The sequence below is a fragment of the Nesoenas mayeri genome (assembly GCF_963082525.1).
Source record: "Nesoenas mayeri genome assembly, chromosome: 12".
NCBI classification, from domain to species: Eukaryota; Metazoa; Chordata; class Aves; order Columbiformes; family Columbidae; genus Nesoenas; species Nesoenas mayeri.
Genome location: NC_137547.1, coordinates 10,871,139 through 10,891,617, shown reverse-complemented (window position 1 = coordinate 10,891,617; position 20,479 = coordinate 10,871,139). Strand labels below are relative to the sequence as shown.

The window sequence follows — 20,479 nt, the reverse complement described above, 5'->3', positions numbered from 1 at the left end:
AAGTTTATTTTATTAGTTTATAGCTCAGTCCTACTTCTTTATTAAAAAAGCTCTTTGTCAACAGAATAAAAAATTACCAGAGGCAAAGTATAATACTTATATTATATTATATTATATTATATTATATTATGTGTATATATATAATATATCTTATATTGTATTTTTATATATATATTCGGAAGCTTCTGAACTGATCCCCAAATATCAGTCTCTCTTATTCTCTTCTCTGATTTGAACATTTCTTCTTTGCTCATTATATTTTAGCGACAAAAGTACAAATGTAATACTACATACCTGCTGCACTGACAGATCCTGATGTTTTGACAATATTAATTCCAGGCTTTTCCATGCCCCAGCGGCAAAGCATGGACTCAGTGAGATTTTCAATGGGTTTGGAAAAGGAAAATATCATGAGGTTTTATATAGGAGTTTTTGAGGAAGAAAAAGACAGATGATATTGAAATAAAATTGTAGATTATTCTTTTACTAATATATTTGACCGAAAATTTACCTTAATTCAGTACTTCTTTCCAGGTACTTTAGTACTGAACTACCTATGCTTGTATTATGACAAATAAGTGCAGCTCCTTTCAAAGACACAGTTTATACAGGTTTATTGTCAAGAGAATAACGGTAGGGTTCAAGTATTTTCCATTCAAGCTACCACTGAGAAACTGATTGACAGAATTTTACCCCTCCTTCAATACAAACCTCCAACTCGTTTGCACATAACCGATGTCTAGAACTTGCAGTGACTCAATCACAGCAAATCAGGTTTTGAGTATGTGGCAACGTAAGCATGAAAACAGATAACCTAGATCACCTGGCATCCCGCTGCGCTGAGTACATTTGGTTTATAACAGACATTCTCATTTAAATATAGACATTGTGAAATATTACAGATCTTTATTGGCAAGGAACTAGTTCTTAGTTTTCATACTATTTAATTAAAGCTTGCTATTTTGCTGGAACTGAGACACCAAGGAAAGAACCTGCTCTGAGGCTTTAATCTGTTTAGTACCCAGGTAGGCCGCACTATTACTGGCAGTCTCCTCGAGGAAATAGCGGTAATTGACCATCATGCCACAAGAAGCAGTGATGCCCCGAGGGCTCGTGTCCGCCATCCAGTTTATCCGCCACAGCACCGAGCCGTTCTGGAGATGAAAATTTGCTACAGGATTAAGAGCATAGCCGCGATGTTTCTCTCCATACAGATACCAGGCACAGAGTCTCATCAATGGCGAATGGAGCACTTTGACTAATTTTTCTGATCTCACCCACTCATTGTTATTTAAGAGTTTCTTTAGTGTTTCAGTAGTAGAATCTCCTGTGATCTCACAGATTTCTTGCCGCTCTGATTCCGTAAAAAGTTCATTTCTTTCCAGTTCTTTTGTTTGTGAGGAGAGGAGACCAACAAGCCACTTTGTGAATCCCGGGATAGGTGAAAGAGTAGAAAAAGTTTTGATCTGAGGAAGTTCTTTCTGCAGACAAAAGGAGAAAAAGAAATCATGAGTTTGGCCATAATTGACAATGAGAAGTTTGAGTGAAAGAACAACTGGTACCCTTCACTTGATGTAAAGTGAAGACTAGGGATTCTCAGAATTACTGATACACATAGACAAAAAAATAAAGAAAATCACCCTGAGGGTAATACATTAGTGACTAGAAATACTTGGAGAATCAAGATTTTAACACTGACAGAATTAGAGTCCACACACACCATCTATATAAAAGTACTTATGCAGTCCTTACCAACACAGCATTCTGGTTTATTATTTTATAGGCATAAATAAATAAATACAACTCTGTGCCATAAAGAAGTTAATCAGAGGAATAGAAGTTTTTCAAAAGATAAACTTACAAGTTTTCAAACCTTTTAAATATTTATTTTTCATATGCAACTATATGTTTTTAAAGTCAAGTGCATTTTATTATTTCAATTTATTGTAAAATCATGAGAGGCACAATTTCTAGATTTTAATGGAATCAAAGTATTTTCTGAAGTTTTGAAATATGTTCTTTATACAGACCAGCTACTTTATAAGCTATTCCCAAACTATAAACTGAATTCATGAAATAGCAAGATAAGAAATACATACATGCAGTAAAAAAAAAAAGTATCACATAATTTAATACCTGTTTTAAGAAAATAAAACTTCTCCTACTAATTTATGAGTAAAAACTGTTGACTATGTAAACATGTAAAGCAAAACATACAAAAGGAAAACTGTGTGTTAGCTTTGGGACACGGCGACAGAAAGAACAGAGAAGGTTGTTAAACTCAGTGCCACTTGGAATTAACCAAAATTCCATCAGTCAACCCTGCTGAAGGAGTGGGGGGCAATGAACAGAGGGAAGATGAGCTGAACTGAAACAACCACAGTGTTGTTTTAATTACTGTTCATATAGGAAGAAGTGGTAAGAAACAAGACATTTATCAACATTACAGAAGCATCTGAATGTCAACAGAAAATTGTCTTTAAATGACTACAAAACGCATTTTTTTCTACTTTGCGTATTACAGAGATAACCATTAAAAAGCCATCGTTGCTCAGATGTTGCCTCACACTAGCAAATGTTGATGGACCGCGTGCTGCGAGGTTGGTTGTGTCGCACCTGTGTTGCTGCATCCTCAGGCACCGCTGTGCTCCTGCACCCTCGGGTACCTCAGTGCTCCTGCACCCCTGGGTACCCCCTGTGCTCCTGCCTCCCTGGGTACCGCTGTGCTCCTGCATCCCTGGGTACCGCTGTGCTCCTGCACCCTCGGGTACCCCCTGTGCTCCTGCACCCTCGGGTACCCCCTCTGTTCCACACAATGCTGCCATCTGTGTCCTGCTTCATGAGGATACAGGATCCAGGGAAGGCAGACCTGGCATCTCCTCATTGCAAACTGGAGCCAAGTATCAGTTCTAATAAACTTCGATAACTGGAATAATATTCAGCTGGTTCACCTTTTCCCTTCCCACACAGAGCTTCCCGAACGGCTGACTGCTGTTCTGCTGGCGCCAGCAGTATGATGCACCAGTCAGCTCAGATCTACCACCTCCTCAGTTTTTGCCTAAACTGAATAACATTCCCTGTTCTCCTTATCTGAAGTTCTTTGACTATTATATAGATATGTAAGTTAAATAATTTGTCTTTTGGGACCAGATAGGAACAAGGGAGGCAGACCATATTACAAAGAAACACCCCGTTTCATCTCCTTAGAGAACTGAATAAAGGTAAATTATTTTATAAAAACACCCTTTTCTGTATCTTACTGAAAAAAAAAACAACAAAACACAACTACTTTTGTAATGAGAGTGCCCAGGAGATCCTGACTGTGTCATATTCTCAACTGCTCCAGCTACCATGGTCAGATAGGGCAATACTAGTAAAGTGTTAAGCTCCTGTGACTTTTTCAAGTCTGCACTAAAGGACAGGATGATATTTTATTTCTAAGAGTAATTCCGAAGCATAAGTCTGTAACAAGATCTGTGAAATATAACTATCAGGTTTCATCACATATGCATTTCATAAAAAGATTCTTTGTAAATCTATAGAAAGAGATGTCTCTGGAAGGCAACTTCTGCTAATATCGTAGCACCTCTCTGTACAATTTTAGCTAATACAGCATTTATAAAACAAAATAATTTACCAAGGTTGTGCTCTTACTGTGGAACAGGACTACAAAAGGCATGGACATAGAAAATATGTTTTAATTAAAAGAATGTTTCTTGGAGAAGGCAGTTAAGCCTTTTTAGAGCAAGCTTCACCTCTGCTTTTGAAAAAGAGAGCAATGACCACAGTAAATTAAAAAAATATATATTTGAGGGCAGAAAAAAGGCAACAATGAGAATAGAACAAAGCAACTCCATAAACTTCAAAATTCTTTCCGTTACTAACCCTACACTAAATACTTCCCCATGGATATAAAGACTATTTATCTGCAAATCAATTCAAAATAACTTTATAAAATTTGACTACAGAAGCTAATGCACTCATTAAGTCTTCCTTTGATCACCTTCCATCCACCTCCTTGCAGGGTTTCTCAAATCAAGGAGTATACCTAATCATCACATTTGGAATCCAGTTTTCTTTAAAGCAGCAGGATGTTAATTAGTCCAGCAGAGGAGAGTTCTGCTCAGCTGCCTCCTTGTCAGCTGCACTTTCCTTGATTCAGCACTAACTCCCACCAAAGACAAACCCACAGCCCTGCTGGAGAAGGAGGAGGGAGAAAGATGGCACAAAAGTGAATTTTTAAAGACTACTGGAAAAATGCTTCAAGAAATTTGTTCCTGGAGAAGAAGCTGCTAGCTTTCAGTTTTGTCAAGATGGTAACTAGCGTCATTACCTGCTGCTTTCATTTCTGCATCAGCACCACTGACCGGCGGTGACTGCAGTGACCGACTGTAGTTTAGCTGCTGACACACTCTGCTGTCAATGATCTGACCTTTTGTGTGTCAGCTCTTACTGCAGCCAGATGAATTTCTGCCCCAAAGGGAGGGCCACAGCTCCCTTCTGAAGGATCGGTGACCCAGTGCCCTTCTGCCTGTCCACACAAAAACGATGGGTGACAACTCAGCAACTGCTCAGGATGTGGCAGACCTGCAAATGAACCTTATGGTGCAGAAACACAAACCTGTAATAACGAGAAATACCCTTTTCATGTCAGCATCCTTAAGCAGCAGCAAGTTCCCCCCAAAAGACACTGGATTTCAAAATGCAGTTTCATTCTTCGATGTCTTCATTCCCTGTTGTGGTTTAAAGTTCGTGTTTAGTCCGTGACACAGAGAACACAAGAGACAGGGATAAATTGGTGACGTTTACAAATTAAAGACCTATTAATGAGAAATCCTAAGTGTGCTGCTAGAGGGAGTACAAATGTTACTATTGTGCATTGGGCATGAAAACGAAGGGAAAAAGAAAAAGGTTGTTAGATGCTATTTTCCTCTAGGTAGGGATTCAAGGAATAGAAGAGGTGTTTCTTTATGACCTGAAGATGGGATTATATTCCTGAAAGGTGTCTTTTTTTTTCCTAACTATATTGCTCATCCTATAAAAGACAGTGTCTTGAGAACATATTCCTTAGGTTTCTTTCACAAATTCTTCACCGATGTTCGGGGTTAAAACCTGAGAGAGGAAGAAGGAAAGTAATGTTGAAATCTGAGCAGCAGAGATTCTTCTTTCAGGTAAAAGGAAAAACTGATTGGACCAAGAGGAAAAGCTGCTCACCACAAAGCCAAGTCTGGAAGTCTCCTGCACTATCTCTGCTAAGAAAGCACCATGTTGGAAAATACTATTTTGCTCCTCAGCAGAGCCCACAAATGGGGCTGAGCCGTGGCCATTGTGTTGTATAGTGACAATTCCAATCTCATCCCCCTTGCAAAGCTGAGAGGGAACCAATGTACCATCCATCCATGATGACAAAAGTGAGAATGAATTATTTCTTCCCATATTTGTGTATTTATAATAACTACTGCAAAGTTCCTAATAAAGTAACTGACATTTTGCTTCTTTGTGATATTGACTGCTCTTTGCTTATCATTCACTTTCAGGAGTGACCTGTTCACCAAGCTCTGCTCAAAATATTTATGAGGAAGTTAGTAGCTCCTACTCTATTAATAAATAAATACAAAATGGGAAATCGTGTGTATTTTTTACTTCTTAGGACAGATAACACATGGGAAAGCGACCCCATTTTGAAGTTACAGTACAGACTACAACATATCTGATAAATGCTTGAGTTCAGGAGCTTATCTGAGGCAGCCATTTCTTGTAGAAAAATAAATAGATGCAGCCAAGTGTGCACATTTATGTTGTTGCTAAATCGATGTGCTAGTTTCTAAGGCTATTGGTGGAGATCCATTAATGTATATTTTCTTGTCAGAAACCCACACACCATTAAGAAACAGCTGCTCATTTTGTCTGGGGGTAGGTTTCTGGTTTTGGTTGACTTTTAGGTTTTGGTTTGGGTTTTTTTTTTTCATTGCAAAAGAGCACAGATCTTTCCTGTCACCCATATCTCATCTGAAACTGTCTTGCACTCTGAAAGCTGTAGTCCAAGGTCACATTTTTCATCAATGAAAGCAAAGCCTGTTTTGGAAATTATGATCTCCCCAGGTCACCTAGATCAAATTAAGGTAGCAATTACCAACAGCCCAACCAGAAAGCTAAAATCTGCCACCAATTGTTAAGCATTCAATCGAGTCACACAGCAGCTATCAGTTTTCTCCCCCAAACGCCACAGGCTATAAAATTCTAAGCCGTTTTCTCAAAGGCTTCACCACAGTTATCTGTGTCTGTCATCTGCAGACTGAATTGCTATGATGTACCTTCTGCAGAGCTCCAGACCATTTAGAGTGGCTACGAACACGTTCTGAATTAAATGTCTGTCTAATGAGAAATCTGTTCTATCTGTCTACACATTCACCAGCACCCATCGCTCACTAGAAATGCACCTTCCTGCCTGTTTTGGGGGTTGGTTTGTTTTCTTACTAGTTGCCTCAAATAATTTCAGAATCAAATTCATTTCTGGGAGCAATGCAAGCTTAAATTTAAGAAATACGAGAGATTATTTCTGTTGTCTAGTCCCTGCTTTGTATACATTAATATAATCATGAGACTATACAGAATGCATAGGGAGCCTATTCTCAGATTTCTACTGGGTCCAAAGCTGTATCAGTGGTCTAATGAGTTCATCCCACAGCTTGCTCCAAAATAATCTGAACAGATAACAATAGAAGCCTGTTTATAAAACCCTTCTAAATTGTTTGTGCAGCAAACCTTTGTCAAGCAACTACCAAAAAGAAAGAAAAATCTCCTATTTATCACAGGATCCTTTCTGTTTGGATGCCCTTTGTATGCGACACAAGCTGCATCCCTAAGGGGCTGTTCTGATCTCCATTATATCCCTCCCCTTTACCCAATTATATCACAATACCTGTGGCAAATGCCAAATCATAATGTCTAGGTGGAGATTACGGATTCAAACTGCAAACTGTGCACATATAAAGAGATGAAACTGAGGACCCATTTCTGTGACTCAACTTCATACGTCCTCCATCTGCTTAAATTAATGGAAGATCATAAAAGCTGGGGCCATTAACTCCTGTGCAGGGCCTCAAACTAACGGTGCTTAACATCAAGGGTTGGAATCTCCACCAGAGCCTCCGCTGCTGCAGTTTTCCTAACAGGCCTAATAAAAGCCCGTTTGCAAGAGAGACTTTCATAGGGGAATCTATACTCGACATACTTCAAAGGTGAGCAGTACCACCCTACACGTGTTCATGCTCTGCAGTGTATGTGACCAGTTCAGGGAAATTAGCAGGAAGATTTCTAAAAAATTAAGTTCCATCTTACCTGCCCATTGATGAGATTTTAAGGAATCTGGTACTAACTGAATTTATAGACATTATAGAGTAGACACCCACTAGATCAATGTTTCAGTACAGTTTATAAAAATCTCGCCAAATAAAGACTTCAATGGTGGAGAAAAAGAGTGGCTATTAGCATATTTCTACATTTGTGCATGTCTTTTTCTGATCTAATGATATACATTCATGACAGCTCCCATCTGGAGTTTTCCTTATGAAGAATGACAGCTGAGAATTCAGTTTGGAGGTTACAATGGCACTTACAAGTAGAAGTGTCAGAGCAGGTTAAGTTAAGGCAAAGTCAGATAAAGGATTTTTACTAGAGCATAAATAAAGTTCTAAGAGTTTGCAGTGCCCTGGGAACATATGAATCAAATAACATTCTGCAGATCAAACACAGCCACAAAGTTAACTCAAATGGCAGGTTATAAAAGTGTATCATCAGTGATTCAAATATAATGAAAAACAAAAGCCTCAACCCCTTCAAATGGTCTCCTCTTCCCAAAGCATTTTATTATCCGTTAAATTAAAGAGAGTCTCAACTTACGTAACCTGGAACACTTGGTGATTTAGCAGCACTTTAAAGACTCATTTATTGCAAAGCCATGCAAAGGTTATATAAAAAATCCTCTTCCTATCAGAGACCTCAACTATCTATTTTTACAAAGGCTGCTGGAAGTTTGCTTAATGAGATGTAATTTCTGACCCAAGATTTTTTTGCTGAGCCTCTATTGTTTCAGCTGCTGCCACCGAGTCAACTCAGCACTACTGCAGTACCATTTGTCCCTTTTAAACTAAGTGACTATAATATTGCTTTAAAAATTATGGCCAACCTGAACACAGACAACCTTGGAAAGTCCTTTGCTTTGCTTACACCTGACCAAAGCGAGCACGTGTGTGCGATTAATGCACTGAAGTAGGACCTCCAGAATTTTGGAAGATGAGTAAAACAGGCTGCCAAGAGTATCACTCATCATCTGCTCTGCCTTTGCCCTGAACTATCGAACTCTGCAGGAATTTCACAGTGGAAGCATTTTGAAGTTGAAATACATGGCTCTTCTATCCAATGAATCAAGAACTCCACTGAGATAGGAGTCACAACATCTGCAACAAAAGCTGAATGACCAGGCATTAGAAAAGTGCATTAAATATTTCTGGTAACAGTGTGATGACTCAAGGTCACTTCGTCAGATGTGAACAGGTAATGGGAGATGGTTCTTGCAGAATTCAAGACATCAACAAAGAGTGGAAGAAAAACTATTAGAGAGTCACATCCATCATGAATAAACACTCCTGGATTATCCTTTTATCTCTTTTAGCCCAACAATGGTACACAACAAGGTTCATCGTCAAGAAAAGGAAAGGTGTAGAGACAATACATGGAGGTCATTTACCTTAATATATTAACAGATATAGAGAATAAATATAAATAGGCAGTTCAAGTTTTGCTACAATTTCATATTCAACTAAGTACATGTCCAATTCACCATATAAAACCTTACTAATAATAGCACATTTTTCACAACATCTTAAAGCAGTGTACGAAATTTAAGTAGGGAGGAAGACCTGCATCTTTGGCACCGTATGGGAAGCCCTTAGCTTTCAATATTATAATAAAGAAGTTACTGATTCTTGAGGCAATAATTTTATGATAAGAATGTATTCAAAGGCATCTCAGCCAAACCGTTTCCTACTAATCTTGTATTTGATGAACCCTGAAGGGCTGGATTTTACAACACTGAAATGTAGAAATGTTATAAGTATAAATAAGAAACATGTTCTTCTGTTTGACAGATCAAATTTGGGAACTTGCACACAAGTTATCTAAGTATGATATGTCTATTTTCCTTTATAACTCACTCATAACTTTTCTAGTGTTATAAGCAATTTAGTGATGGACAAATACGTTGTCAATATGGTTATTTTATGAGAGCAACTCAATTATCCAGAAATTATTTTTCAAATGTGAGAGCACGTAACTGCATGAATTTATTCCAATTTCCCCTCATTTAAGATCAGACAGATGGCCCAGTCTAATTATACCTGGACTGCTGCACTTTAGACAATTAATCTAAAAGCCATTCCAAAAGCAAGAAGCAACAACATTCCGTCAAAATATCCATTAAAAATTAAGTAAAATAAAAAAAAAACTTTAGGGCAGCCAGCTATGATTCAGCCATGGACTAATCAATCATTTTGTAGAAATTTGGTGCATCCAATTTCAAGTTATTTTTGTAAGCAGAACTGAAGTTCTAATCACAGACAATTTTCCAGACTTTACTAATCCAGATATTGGAAGAATGAATATAAACACAAATAGAGACCATTACTTTTAAGTAGCAGCTCTACTAGTAATTTAAGTAGTAAAGACTATTAAATAAAATAATGAACTCAACACAGGGTACATTGAAGGTTGATCTGGTAAGAAGTTACAAGTATAAGGGAAGACTTAGCAGCTCCTTGCCTTGAGCCCTGACACAAAAAGGAAGCTAAAACAGCAATACAATGGGAGGAAATTGGCCAAGCAGCATCTGAAGTGCACCCTGCAACACCTACCTGCAGCTCTTTTACAACCCGTTTGATGAGGTGAGTCCCAAGCTCCACACCTTGCAGCCCCTGCTGAGTCAAACTGATGGAGTAGAAAATTGCTGTTGTAATTTTGTCTGTATCTTCTGTTTCTAAAGGCGGCACTTCTTTCACTATGGCCTGGGAAAATTAGAATAAAATAAAAAAGTAGTAGTTATTATCATCATTATGGGGCCCTTCTTTTTAACTTTCAAATGAATTAACACTTTTCCCCACTGTTTTATTCCTTATCTTCTGGGAGAAACAAAAAAAAATCCAATCAAAAAAGCTGCTTATCCATTAGCAAGTGCAGGAAATAACTGTAATGTGGATTAAAATATTCAGAAGTAATCACAACTGCTTTGCAGTTTTAATCTCATTTGCTACCTTTTCTTACATATTTCTTATCTTTTCTTACATATTTCTTATCTTTTCTTATTGCACTTGAGCAAAACCCCAAAATTTCAACTTATATAATACAGGAGATAGACAGAATATTGCTGTAATTTTTAAGTGCCAATTCTCTCATCTCTTAATAAAAAAAAAAAATGAAACAAACCCAAATATTCCCAAATTATAAGGGATTATGGATTTTAAAAGAAGTAGATTGCAATTTGAGCACTTTGCTGTGTACTAAATGCATCAGTGACTGTACCTGGATGCTGCTGGAGATGTCACTGGTTAGTGCAACATGCAAGACTATCAAGGGCTCTCCTGGGATTGCACAGTGAGAAAAAAAGTAGCATCTTCTATATGACCCAACTCGACGCTTCATATCAACCCAGTTTCTAACAGGATGCACGGCTTCAGAACTCAATGAGAAAATAAAAAATAAAACAAAAAAAGGTAAAATTATATCTTTCTTTTTTTTCATTTCAAAATAGAGATCGGCTGCCAACCCTACAAGCTCAGCACTTTTCCCACTGATGTCAGTGACAAAACTCTCCAATCAAAAAAGGAGAGTCAGGTTGCAAGTGAAAAAAAGTAAAGTTCACCAGCAAACTGCAACAAAGTAGATTGTAAAGGTGCTGCATACTCACACTCTCTAGTTTTATTTGGGATGTGCTTATTACATAGCTGAGATTTCACGTGCATTTCTAAGTCATTGAATGAGTCTGAACACACCTCTAAGGAATTTGTTTTCCCAAGCTACAAACTAGTCTGTTAACACTCCCAGTCTTAAGTACTTCCAGAACTCTTTAGAGATTCATTTTACTTTGAGCCTTTTATATAACAAAATGCCACACAACAAAGCTTTGCTTCTGTCACCTTCAACTTCATCACTACAACTTGGAATATCTGGCAGAAATTCAGAAATAACTGTTGCAGGATTCAAGGAAGGGGAGCCTCAGTGCACTAGAAGTAAAAAGTGCTCTTGAGCATTGGGCACCCCATGCTGCATCAGATTTAAACACTGATTTTCCAGCAACACTGCTGGTGAGGGGAGAAGGTGGTGGCAGCGGTGATGGAGGCAGCAGCACCAGTGCGAGGAAAGAGTGTGAGAAGACAGAGCTGCACAAATCTGCGTTTGTAGGAAAAGTACCAGCAGCACCTCTGGGAATGTGGGAAGAGTAACTAAGAAGGTTGGAAGAAAATACACCAGTTTGTGAGTGCAAATGTGAGTGAAAGGATCAAATTACGAGACAAGCGATCCCCTTTACTGTTTACTTAATTCAGTTTTAAAAAGTGTCCTCTTAGTGTGTTAAATGCAACTATTCCTTAATTATACTTAGCCTGTTGAAAAGCAGTCTCTTGAAAATCGTGGATCTGGGCAGTCACAGCATTTCATCACCATTTCATCCATGAGCATCAACAACTTTTAGCACTTACTCACTAATTTTCTGGAGTACTTCACAAGGTGATTGCCAAGTGACCCGTTCCAAGTTCAGGAATCCTGTTGAGAACCACTCCGAAAGCATGTTCTTTAAAACTCCACTCATTTCCTGAAAACAGAAGAAAAATGGACGTACCTGCTAAATAAAGTAGGTAGAACACACAAATATGAGTAAAGATAACCTTCTTTCCAACTGCAACATGGGGAAGTATATTAGAATAGTTTTGTTTATTCTGGCTTTAAGGCACTTCCCTCACGAATCTTGTTTCTGCACAGCTCTCAAGCTTTTAGAAAACAACCACAAACCGTTTTGGTCAAACACCCCTTGGTGTAGTGAAAGTCTCCAGGTATTTCAGGATTATTTGTCATGTTTTCTTTTGTAAGGGCACATTGCAAGCCAGAAAAATAAGCTAGAGTTGTCAGACCTGGGGTCAAACTAACAGATTCCTATGACTCTCTCGTCATCCACCTGTTTTTTGGAACAGCATTTCAAGCTGCAGTCTAGCAGCTAGGAGGGAAAACTGCTGATGGCTGTGCTCCTGTTAGGCATTATTTTGAACACACTGCTCTCCATCTATTGGCAGTAACACAGCTCAGACAGCAACGAGTGACTTGGGAGAAAGCCAGTTATACTACACGGCTCCTGGTAAAAGTGGAAAACCTATGAATCAGATGCGTTTTGCTTCTTTGAAGCACCTAAAGGTTTAGCAAGTGTGCTCCATACAATGGGACATCATGGTGCCCAACTGAACTGAAGGCCACTTGTCAAGATGCAGAACGCATTACCTGAGAGCAGCCCTGCGGAGAACTTGGGGGTACAAGTTTTGTTTGGTGGATGAAAAACTGGACACGAGCTGGCAACGCGAGCCTGTAGCCCAGAAAATAAATTGTATCCTGGGCCGCACCAGAAGGAGCGTGAGCAGCAGGTGGAGGGAGGTGATTCTGCCCCTCTGCTCTGGTGAGACCCCCCTGCAGTGCTGGTCCAGCTCGGGGTCCTCAGCACAGGACACACATGGATCTGTTGGAGCGGGACCAGAGGAGCCACAGAAATGATCTGAGGCTGGAACAGCTCTGCTGCAAGGACAGGCTGAGAGAGTTGGCATGTTCAGCTGGAGAAGAGAAGGCTCCAGGGAGACCCTATTGTGGCCTTTCAGTGCTTAAAAGGGGACAATAAGAAAGGTAGGGACAGACTTTTTAGCAGGGCCTGTTGTGACAGGATAAGTCGTGATGGTTTTAAACTAAAGGAGGGGAGATTCAGGCTGGACATGAGGAAGAAATTGTTGGCCCTGAGGGTGGAGAGAGCCTGGCCCAGGTTGGCCAGAGAGGTGGTGGATGAACCATCCCTGGAGACATCCCAGGCCAGGCTGGACGGGGCTCTGAGCAACCTGAGCTGGTGAAGATGTCCCTGCTCATGGCAGGGGGGGCACTGGGGGAGCTGGGAACGTCCCTTCAACTCAAACTATTCTATGATTATAGAGCTACTTCAGGCCCAAGTTTCAGCTCTATAAAAGCAATGCACTTGTAAGCAAAGAAGAAAGTGAAGCAGATGCGCCTTCAGCAATGATTTTGGTAGAAAGAAATATTGCTTATGGGGAATTACAACTCAATTCAAATAATCTGTCAATAGTAAATAATGAAGCTTTATAAAACAACAGGGCAGCATGTAGGGCAAAGAAGCAGCACAGTCCCAGCTGGAAGGGACCTACAACCATCATCTAGTCCAACTGCAACTGAGGCTGTTGAGAAAACTTCTTAGTGCAGAAAGACACAAAACACTTCATACTATCCCAAACTGTGTTTAATTCAACTAAACTGCACAAAATTCTGAATTGTGTTTGATATAATGGTATACGCAAAGTTCTGAAAGGCTCGACCCCAACAATGCCAGTCTCAAGTTAGGTTGTCATATTTTGTAACTTTAGTGGTAAGTAAATTCTTATTTTCATTTCAGAGGCTTTTCTAGTCATAAAATTACATTTCCAACATTTCATTAAAAAGAAAATAAAGCACCCATTTATTATTCAGCATCCCAATTTTAAATTTGAGCAACAAGACATTCTCAGATGAGTATTTATAATCACAGGCTATGCTTCAGTTTCTATTAGCCGAGTATAATAAATTGTGATTACTTTTTTTTTTTTCATTCCATGTTCTTGCTACAAGACAGTAAATTACAGGCTTTTTGATCTTCACATCAGGTCCCTATTTATTCGAGCAACAAATGGGAAAACTCTTTATGAAAAACTTAAATTATTATTTTTTATTATGAAAATCCACCTCTCTGGTGATGGAACTATTCCAATTTCCCTCTCAAACTACCAAAAAATAAAATACTCCTTACAATGAAAATACATATACAGGTATTTACAGATAACCACAATATGAACAGCAGTAACTAACGCTCCGTGCACACCGAATGGATGGTTCAGTTACTGTTAGTTATTGGTTAGATATATGACAGGGCTACAAGGGAAATATTCTGCCAGCCTCCCGAGAGCTGAGTTTTTCCATGGCTTTGCAATGTTTGAAGTTTTTAACCTGATATGCTTTGCTTGGGCATACTGACTTACAGACCTACTCTGACATTGCCATGGGTTTAAAAATATAGGTACAGAATACTCCGGGTGAGATACTGACAAACGTACCCATTAGTAAAATGAAATTCAATAGTGTGACACAAATAAAAGGGAACTGTTTTCCTGCTTTTTTATTGCTAATAGCAATTACTGCAGCAGAAATGGTAGTGCTGAGAACTTCCCCAGCTCTTTCATTTTATATTGTCTGATGTCTTATTCTTAAAAAAATGTATTACCCTCCCCTCTCCATTTTTGCTCATTTAAACAATGTGTGCACAAGCATTTCCAAGTGACTCAGTCACCTGCATATGTTATTTTACTGTAATCTCTTAAACAAACACAAAATAGAAATGCATGATCAACCAATATCTAACAGTGCAAGTTGCTTCTGTGTTGATATATCTTGAGGAAGTAGAAAAGTATTTGATATTTATAACATAGCAGTGGGCAATCCTTGCTTTAATAGGTCTTTCAAAATGCAAAGTAAAAACTAAGATCTGTCTAAGAAATATTTTAGACAGTTTGGGCAAAAATAAAATCTCAGTAGGCCATATAATGCATTCTGTAATTCTCCTCCAGCACCAAGAAAATCCCTTTAATTTTATTTCCACATTTCCTTGTCAGTGCAGATATAAATACACAAAAGCTGTAAGACTCTTGTTGCACATTTGCCTTCATGTAGGTGTTACGGGTACGCTCAACACCTTGAGCAGACCAGTGGTAGTTTGGTACCAGCTCCAAAGGAAGCAAAATCTCATGTAGAGCCTATACGCAAAATATTCTGCCTTCAAGACAGTTCAAATTCCTCTAACAAAATTTAAAACCACTTTCCCTGATTATACAAAGGTCGGTGTTTGAATCTTCCAGAAAGCTTTAAGAAAAAAAAAAAAAAATCAAAACTTCAAGGAAAAGTCCAATTTTAAATCCTTGTTGTATTCAGGAGTGGTTGCTATTAATGGAAAAATAACCCAAATAATTATGATATTTCTTTCTTTGTAGTAGACCAATACAAGTGCAACAAGATTACAGGTACACTCCAACTACTGCTTAATTATGGAAGCAGGTTTATTTATAAATCAATTTGACAAAAATGCTATCGTTTTCATTACCTCTTGCCAGCAACTTGAAACTTCCACTGACTTTTTCTAAATCATATGGAAAGATGAAGCATATTTTAAAAGCAATAGTTGAATGATTTGCTACCTGAAATAATAACGCTGTGAATTTTTCACCAGAATCCATATTTCAAATGCTGAAATGGAGTAAGCAAGCAAAATATAAAAAAATCTCAAGAGGAAAATGCTGGCACAGAAGTAGCACTGCAGGTAAGAGGGTTCTGTGCAGTAAGGGGAAGAATGACACTCAGGAAACAGGTTTGCAGCAAATTTCACTCTGTGCATTGCAAAGGCTCATCAGAAAATCAACTAATTTATAAAGACACAGGAAAACATCCATGTCCTTTGGTGGAAGGAACAGAACACATGGAAAGTACAGAACAGCAAGAGGAAAGAAACTCAAACAGCACCATGAAGAAGAATTAAGCCCAGCTTTACTGTAATTTAACTTTTCAAATGATGTCTTATTTGCAGTAGTGTTTTTTTGAAGTGGTCACCTTATTACTATCATGAGCCTCATGGATAATGTTAACTGGTTCATATATTTAATAGAACAGAAAACCAACCTCTGGGACAGATTGGGACAGATCATGAAGAAAAATTCATCTTCACCATATATCCTGACTACATTTTTGGTGGACTCTTTGGAAAAAAAGGGCTGTATAGCTTCAAATATACAGTTTACTACTAAATTTTTGCTATCTGATTATCAACAAACTTGTGTCAAGAGTATTCATCATCTTTTACACATCCACAGAAAGACATTTACTATGTCAAAATAACTTGTCACTGAGGACACCTATAATTTTCCCATCTCGCTCTAGCTGACAATTCTGCCTTCTAATAACTAACTGAAATAGAAACTAAACCTTATTTGCAGCATGTTCCTTCTTTTTGCACAATCTGTCATTTTAAGTATTTCCAATGCATTGTTCAGGGTTTATGTTCATGATCTATGGAATTCTTCCAGTAAGGTAGTCACCATTATTCTCAATTTCTCATAAGTCAGCTTTTTCAACCCAATCTGTCATATGTTGGATCCCGACAGCTACGGCACCATGACGTCTGATTTAATGGACACTGCTACAATATTTCAGTGACTTCAGAGTCTTTACAAGTCTAATAACGAGACACATTTTGGCACACAGTGCAGCCAGGCACACGTCACACAGTACATAAAGTCTGAGTAAGGCATTTGCATTTCTTCATTTACTTTAAACATTAATTCACCTTAAGAGGTGATTTCTGAAAGACAACTGACGGCATTACGAAGATATGGATACTTGGGAGTAACTGAAGGCAACACTGCCTCACTCTGCAGTGCATCATCTACTTTGTTAATGATTCAGGGACAGTGAAACCAATGAAGAAACAATCATCAGGTAATTTGCATCTCTTGTTTTAAAATAAGAACTTAAGAAATTCAGGCAGGCAATAATTCATCACATGTAACAGTGAATCCTGACAAATTAACATCTACCCCAAGTTCCAGAGCTTTTTGATATCTTTTTTTGTCTCTCTCCTGCAGTTACGGAAACCAGCAAAGAACCACTCTAAAATTGTCCTCTACATGATCATAGAATCTGTTATGGAACAAAAACATTTCTCAAGACTCAAATCCTTCATCAAAAAGGAAAAGCATTCAAGCAACTCCTCCCACTGCCAAATCTATAGCCTCAATATTCTGCCATATAGTTTCCTGTGTTCTTGACATTTAAGTCTCAGAACAGGTAATACAGTATCTCACACCTATGGCTTAAGGTATCAAATTAAATACATGTGATCTCACAAACCACTCACGCCAGCTTGTAATCAGCTCCGTTGCGGAGGCTGTCAAGACTTCCTGCAGGTTGGGTTCTCATGGTTATTCTGACACTCACTTGCAATTGAAACAAACAGATTTTAAAGGCAGAGAAAGACACTTATTTCAGAAGCAAAATGTAACACCTTTCTCAGGCCAGAGTACTGGAACAGCACATAGTTCTAGGTCTTGGTTGCTGTGGAAAACAGATGAGAATGACTTAAATAAAACTTCAAATGGAAAAGAAACAGTATCCAGGGCAAATTCTTACAGCCAATACAGTCACAAAAAAAACAATGCAAATCAGTTCTAGCTCAATCTCTCCTGGCTTATGTGCCAATTTATTACCAACCCTCAGTTACAGAATATATCACCTTTGAAAATAAAAGTGATCAACAAGTGCAGAAAAAGACTAGGAGAAGAGATATGCAGAACGAAGCCCAGTTATATGATGAACCCAAACATTTCAAAAAACACTTTGAAGATAAAACATAAAATGCTTACAAAAGCCCTTTTATTGAAGCTTTAGTTTTGCAGACAATATTTTCCTACTTTCAAATGGGCCTAGTATGATTCTAAACATATCACATTACTTGAGGCATGTACCTTCAGCTGTTCTACACATTTCTATCCTGCTAATTTTTCAAATTCAGTCTGTTTTTACTTAACATGACCCAGCTGGATGTGGGATCTTAGCAATGCCCTTGCTACTTCAGTTATGTGATGACTGTGGCCAATTGACAGCACTGACAAAAAACAACTTTTCCTTGTCAAACTTAATTTGTATCTGAATATTGACAAACAAGTTATGGTCAGTGCATCTGAACAACTTGTGTCTTTGTGGCCTTCTGGGAAGACCTGTCAGCTCCTGCCACTGTCATCTTCAGCTAGAAGGGACCCACAACGATCATCAAGTCCAACTCCTGTCCCTGCATATGACAACCCCACAGTTCACACCATGTGTCTGAGGATGTTGACCAGTCTCTTCTTGAACACTGTCAGACTTGGGGCCGTGACACCTCCCTGGGGAGCCTGTTCCAGTGTCCAGCACCCTCTGGGTGAAGAACCTTTTCCTAACGTTCAACCGAAATCTCCCCTGGCACATCTTCCTGCTATTGCCTCAGGTTCTGTCATTGGTGGTACATCATTCCCTCTTCCCCACCCATGTCACCTCCTGCACCGTGTAACCAGAAGGGATGTTCCACCTCACCTATTTTCTACACACCGAGTTAAGTCATGACTCCTTTCTCCTATTGATATTCTTCATCATTAGCATGACACGGTTGCTATGTCACTATATCACTGAAATACCAGAGAGAATGCAGAGGAGGCGACAAAGCTGGTGAGGGGCCTGGAGCACAAGTCTGATGAGGAGCGGTTGAGGGAACTGGGGCTGTTCAGCCTGGAGAACAGGAGACTGAGACCTTCTCGCTGTCTACAACAACCTGAAAGGAGGCTGGAGCATGGAGGGTGTCAGTCTCTTCTCCCAAGTAACAAGTGATAGGACAAGAGGAAATGGCCTCAAGTTGTGCCAGGAGAGGTTTATATTGGATATCAGGAATAAATTCTTCTCAGAAAGGGTTGTCAGGCATTGGAACAGGCTGCCCAGGGCAGTGGTGGAGTCAAGGTTTAGACAAGGTTCTTAGGGACATGGTTTAGTGCTAGAGTTAGGTTATGGTTGGACTCGGTGATCCTCAGGGTCTCTTCCAACTGAAACGATTCTATGACTCTATGATTCTATGACTCTACCAGCCCCAGGAGTCACGCCACTGCACGTCACTCCTGCAGCGAGCTCCTGACACAGCCTGGCAGCCCCAGCATCAGCTGCATCGTGTCACACTGTGTCATTGTGGTGCTTCCTCCACCGCCCCAATGCCAGCGCTTCCCAGCCTCCCACCCCCACCCGAGCTTGACAAGCCCATTGCTTCACACCACAGAGTGCTCCCCTCCCAGCAGAACCAGCTTGCACTGGAGCCACAGCCATTGGGAATGGGCTTTGGTCATGTCCCACCATGGAGACCCCAACAGTAAACTGGGTTCATGGGCCACTCTTCAGCCCAACATGGAGGCTCCATGAGCGTCAAGTCCAAAACCCCATCCCGTGCCAGAGCCGCCCATCCCCAATCCAGCCCTCACCTTGACATGAGGCCCGTCCACCGCCTTGCTCGCCAGCCCCTCCACCAGGTCGCCCCTCAGCTCCACGAGGAAGCGCAGCCCCCCCTCCAGGCGGCCCAGGTGCTGGAACAGCCCCCGGTACTGGGGGTTGAGGTAGTAGCGGAGCCGGTCCTCGGCCTGCAGCAGGGCCCCCGGCTCCCGCTGCTGCTCCCGGGCCTGCAGCACCTTGGCGCTGAACTCCGCCACCCGGCCGTGGTCCACGCCGAAGTCGCGGGCCAAGCGGGTGAGGAGCTCGGCGCGGGGCGGCCCGGCCGCCAGCCCGCGGTAGAACCGCACGAACTCCGCGCCGCGCAGCTCCGCCGGGGGCGGCGCCTTCTCCTTGGTCTCGTAGGGCGGCAGTGGCGGGACGGCGCGGCTCAGCAACTCCTCCATGCCCGAGGGAGAGGCGGTGCTGGAGCCCGCCGGGCCCCTGCGCAGACCGGCCGCCACCGAGACGCGGCGCAGCCCCCGCGACACCGCCCAGGGCCCACGCAAGAGGCACCGCGGGCTCAGACACGGGCCCAGGTGGCTCATTCCGTGACAGCCGGAAAACACCCTCCGCCAAGGCCAGGCCGTGGCACCGCCCTCGGAGCCGCAGGGGGAGAGCTGATAGGCTGGTGTTACAGACTGCCAGCCCACCTCACCAATCGAGAGCGAGAAGAGTGTGGCGGAGTTGGGGTGGTGCCGGACGCCATCTTGAGCGTGGCGCAGCCGAACGGGTGACGGGGCTGGTTCACAGCGGCCGCGCCTCGTCCCGGGGTGGCCACTGTGCTCGGTTACTGGCGCTTTTTCGTCGGTCAGTTTCTCTCTCCCTGAGTGCACTTTCCGGAGCCTTCCTTGTACAGCCCGTTGGCTCCTGTATCGTGCTCACCTTTGGCTCCCATTTTTCCCCGACCCACCACTGTTCCCTCATAGTGGGTACAGGGGTTACCTCACAGCCTGAGCCAGCCCATGCCAGGCCTGCTGGTATTTGCTCTGAAATAAGTGCAGGAAATTGCACAAATTTGATTGTGTAATTGGAGGACACGGCCCTGAGAGACGTGTGATCTTTGGAACCTGTAGCTAGATACTCCAGTTGT

General features: G+C 40.9%; 1 protein-coding gene across 1 annotated transcript; it reads right to left on the bottom strand.

Annotated features, from left to right (window-relative positions):
* Positions 1–597: 597 nt before the first annotated feature.
* Positions 598–19,934, bottom strand: MLYCD (malonyl-CoA decarboxylase; the record flags this gene model as incomplete). The annotated part of the gene is made up of 5 exons (XM_080352082.1): positions 598–1,481; positions 9,912–10,061; positions 10,576–10,732; positions 11,751–11,863; positions 19,383–19,934. The coding sequence occupies 5 exons, from the start codon at positions 19,932–19,934 to the stop codon at positions 948–950; spliced, it is 1,506 nt and encodes a 501-aa protein (XP_080208208.1). The 3' UTR covers positions 598–947.
* Positions 19,935–20,479: the final 545 nt, after the last annotated feature.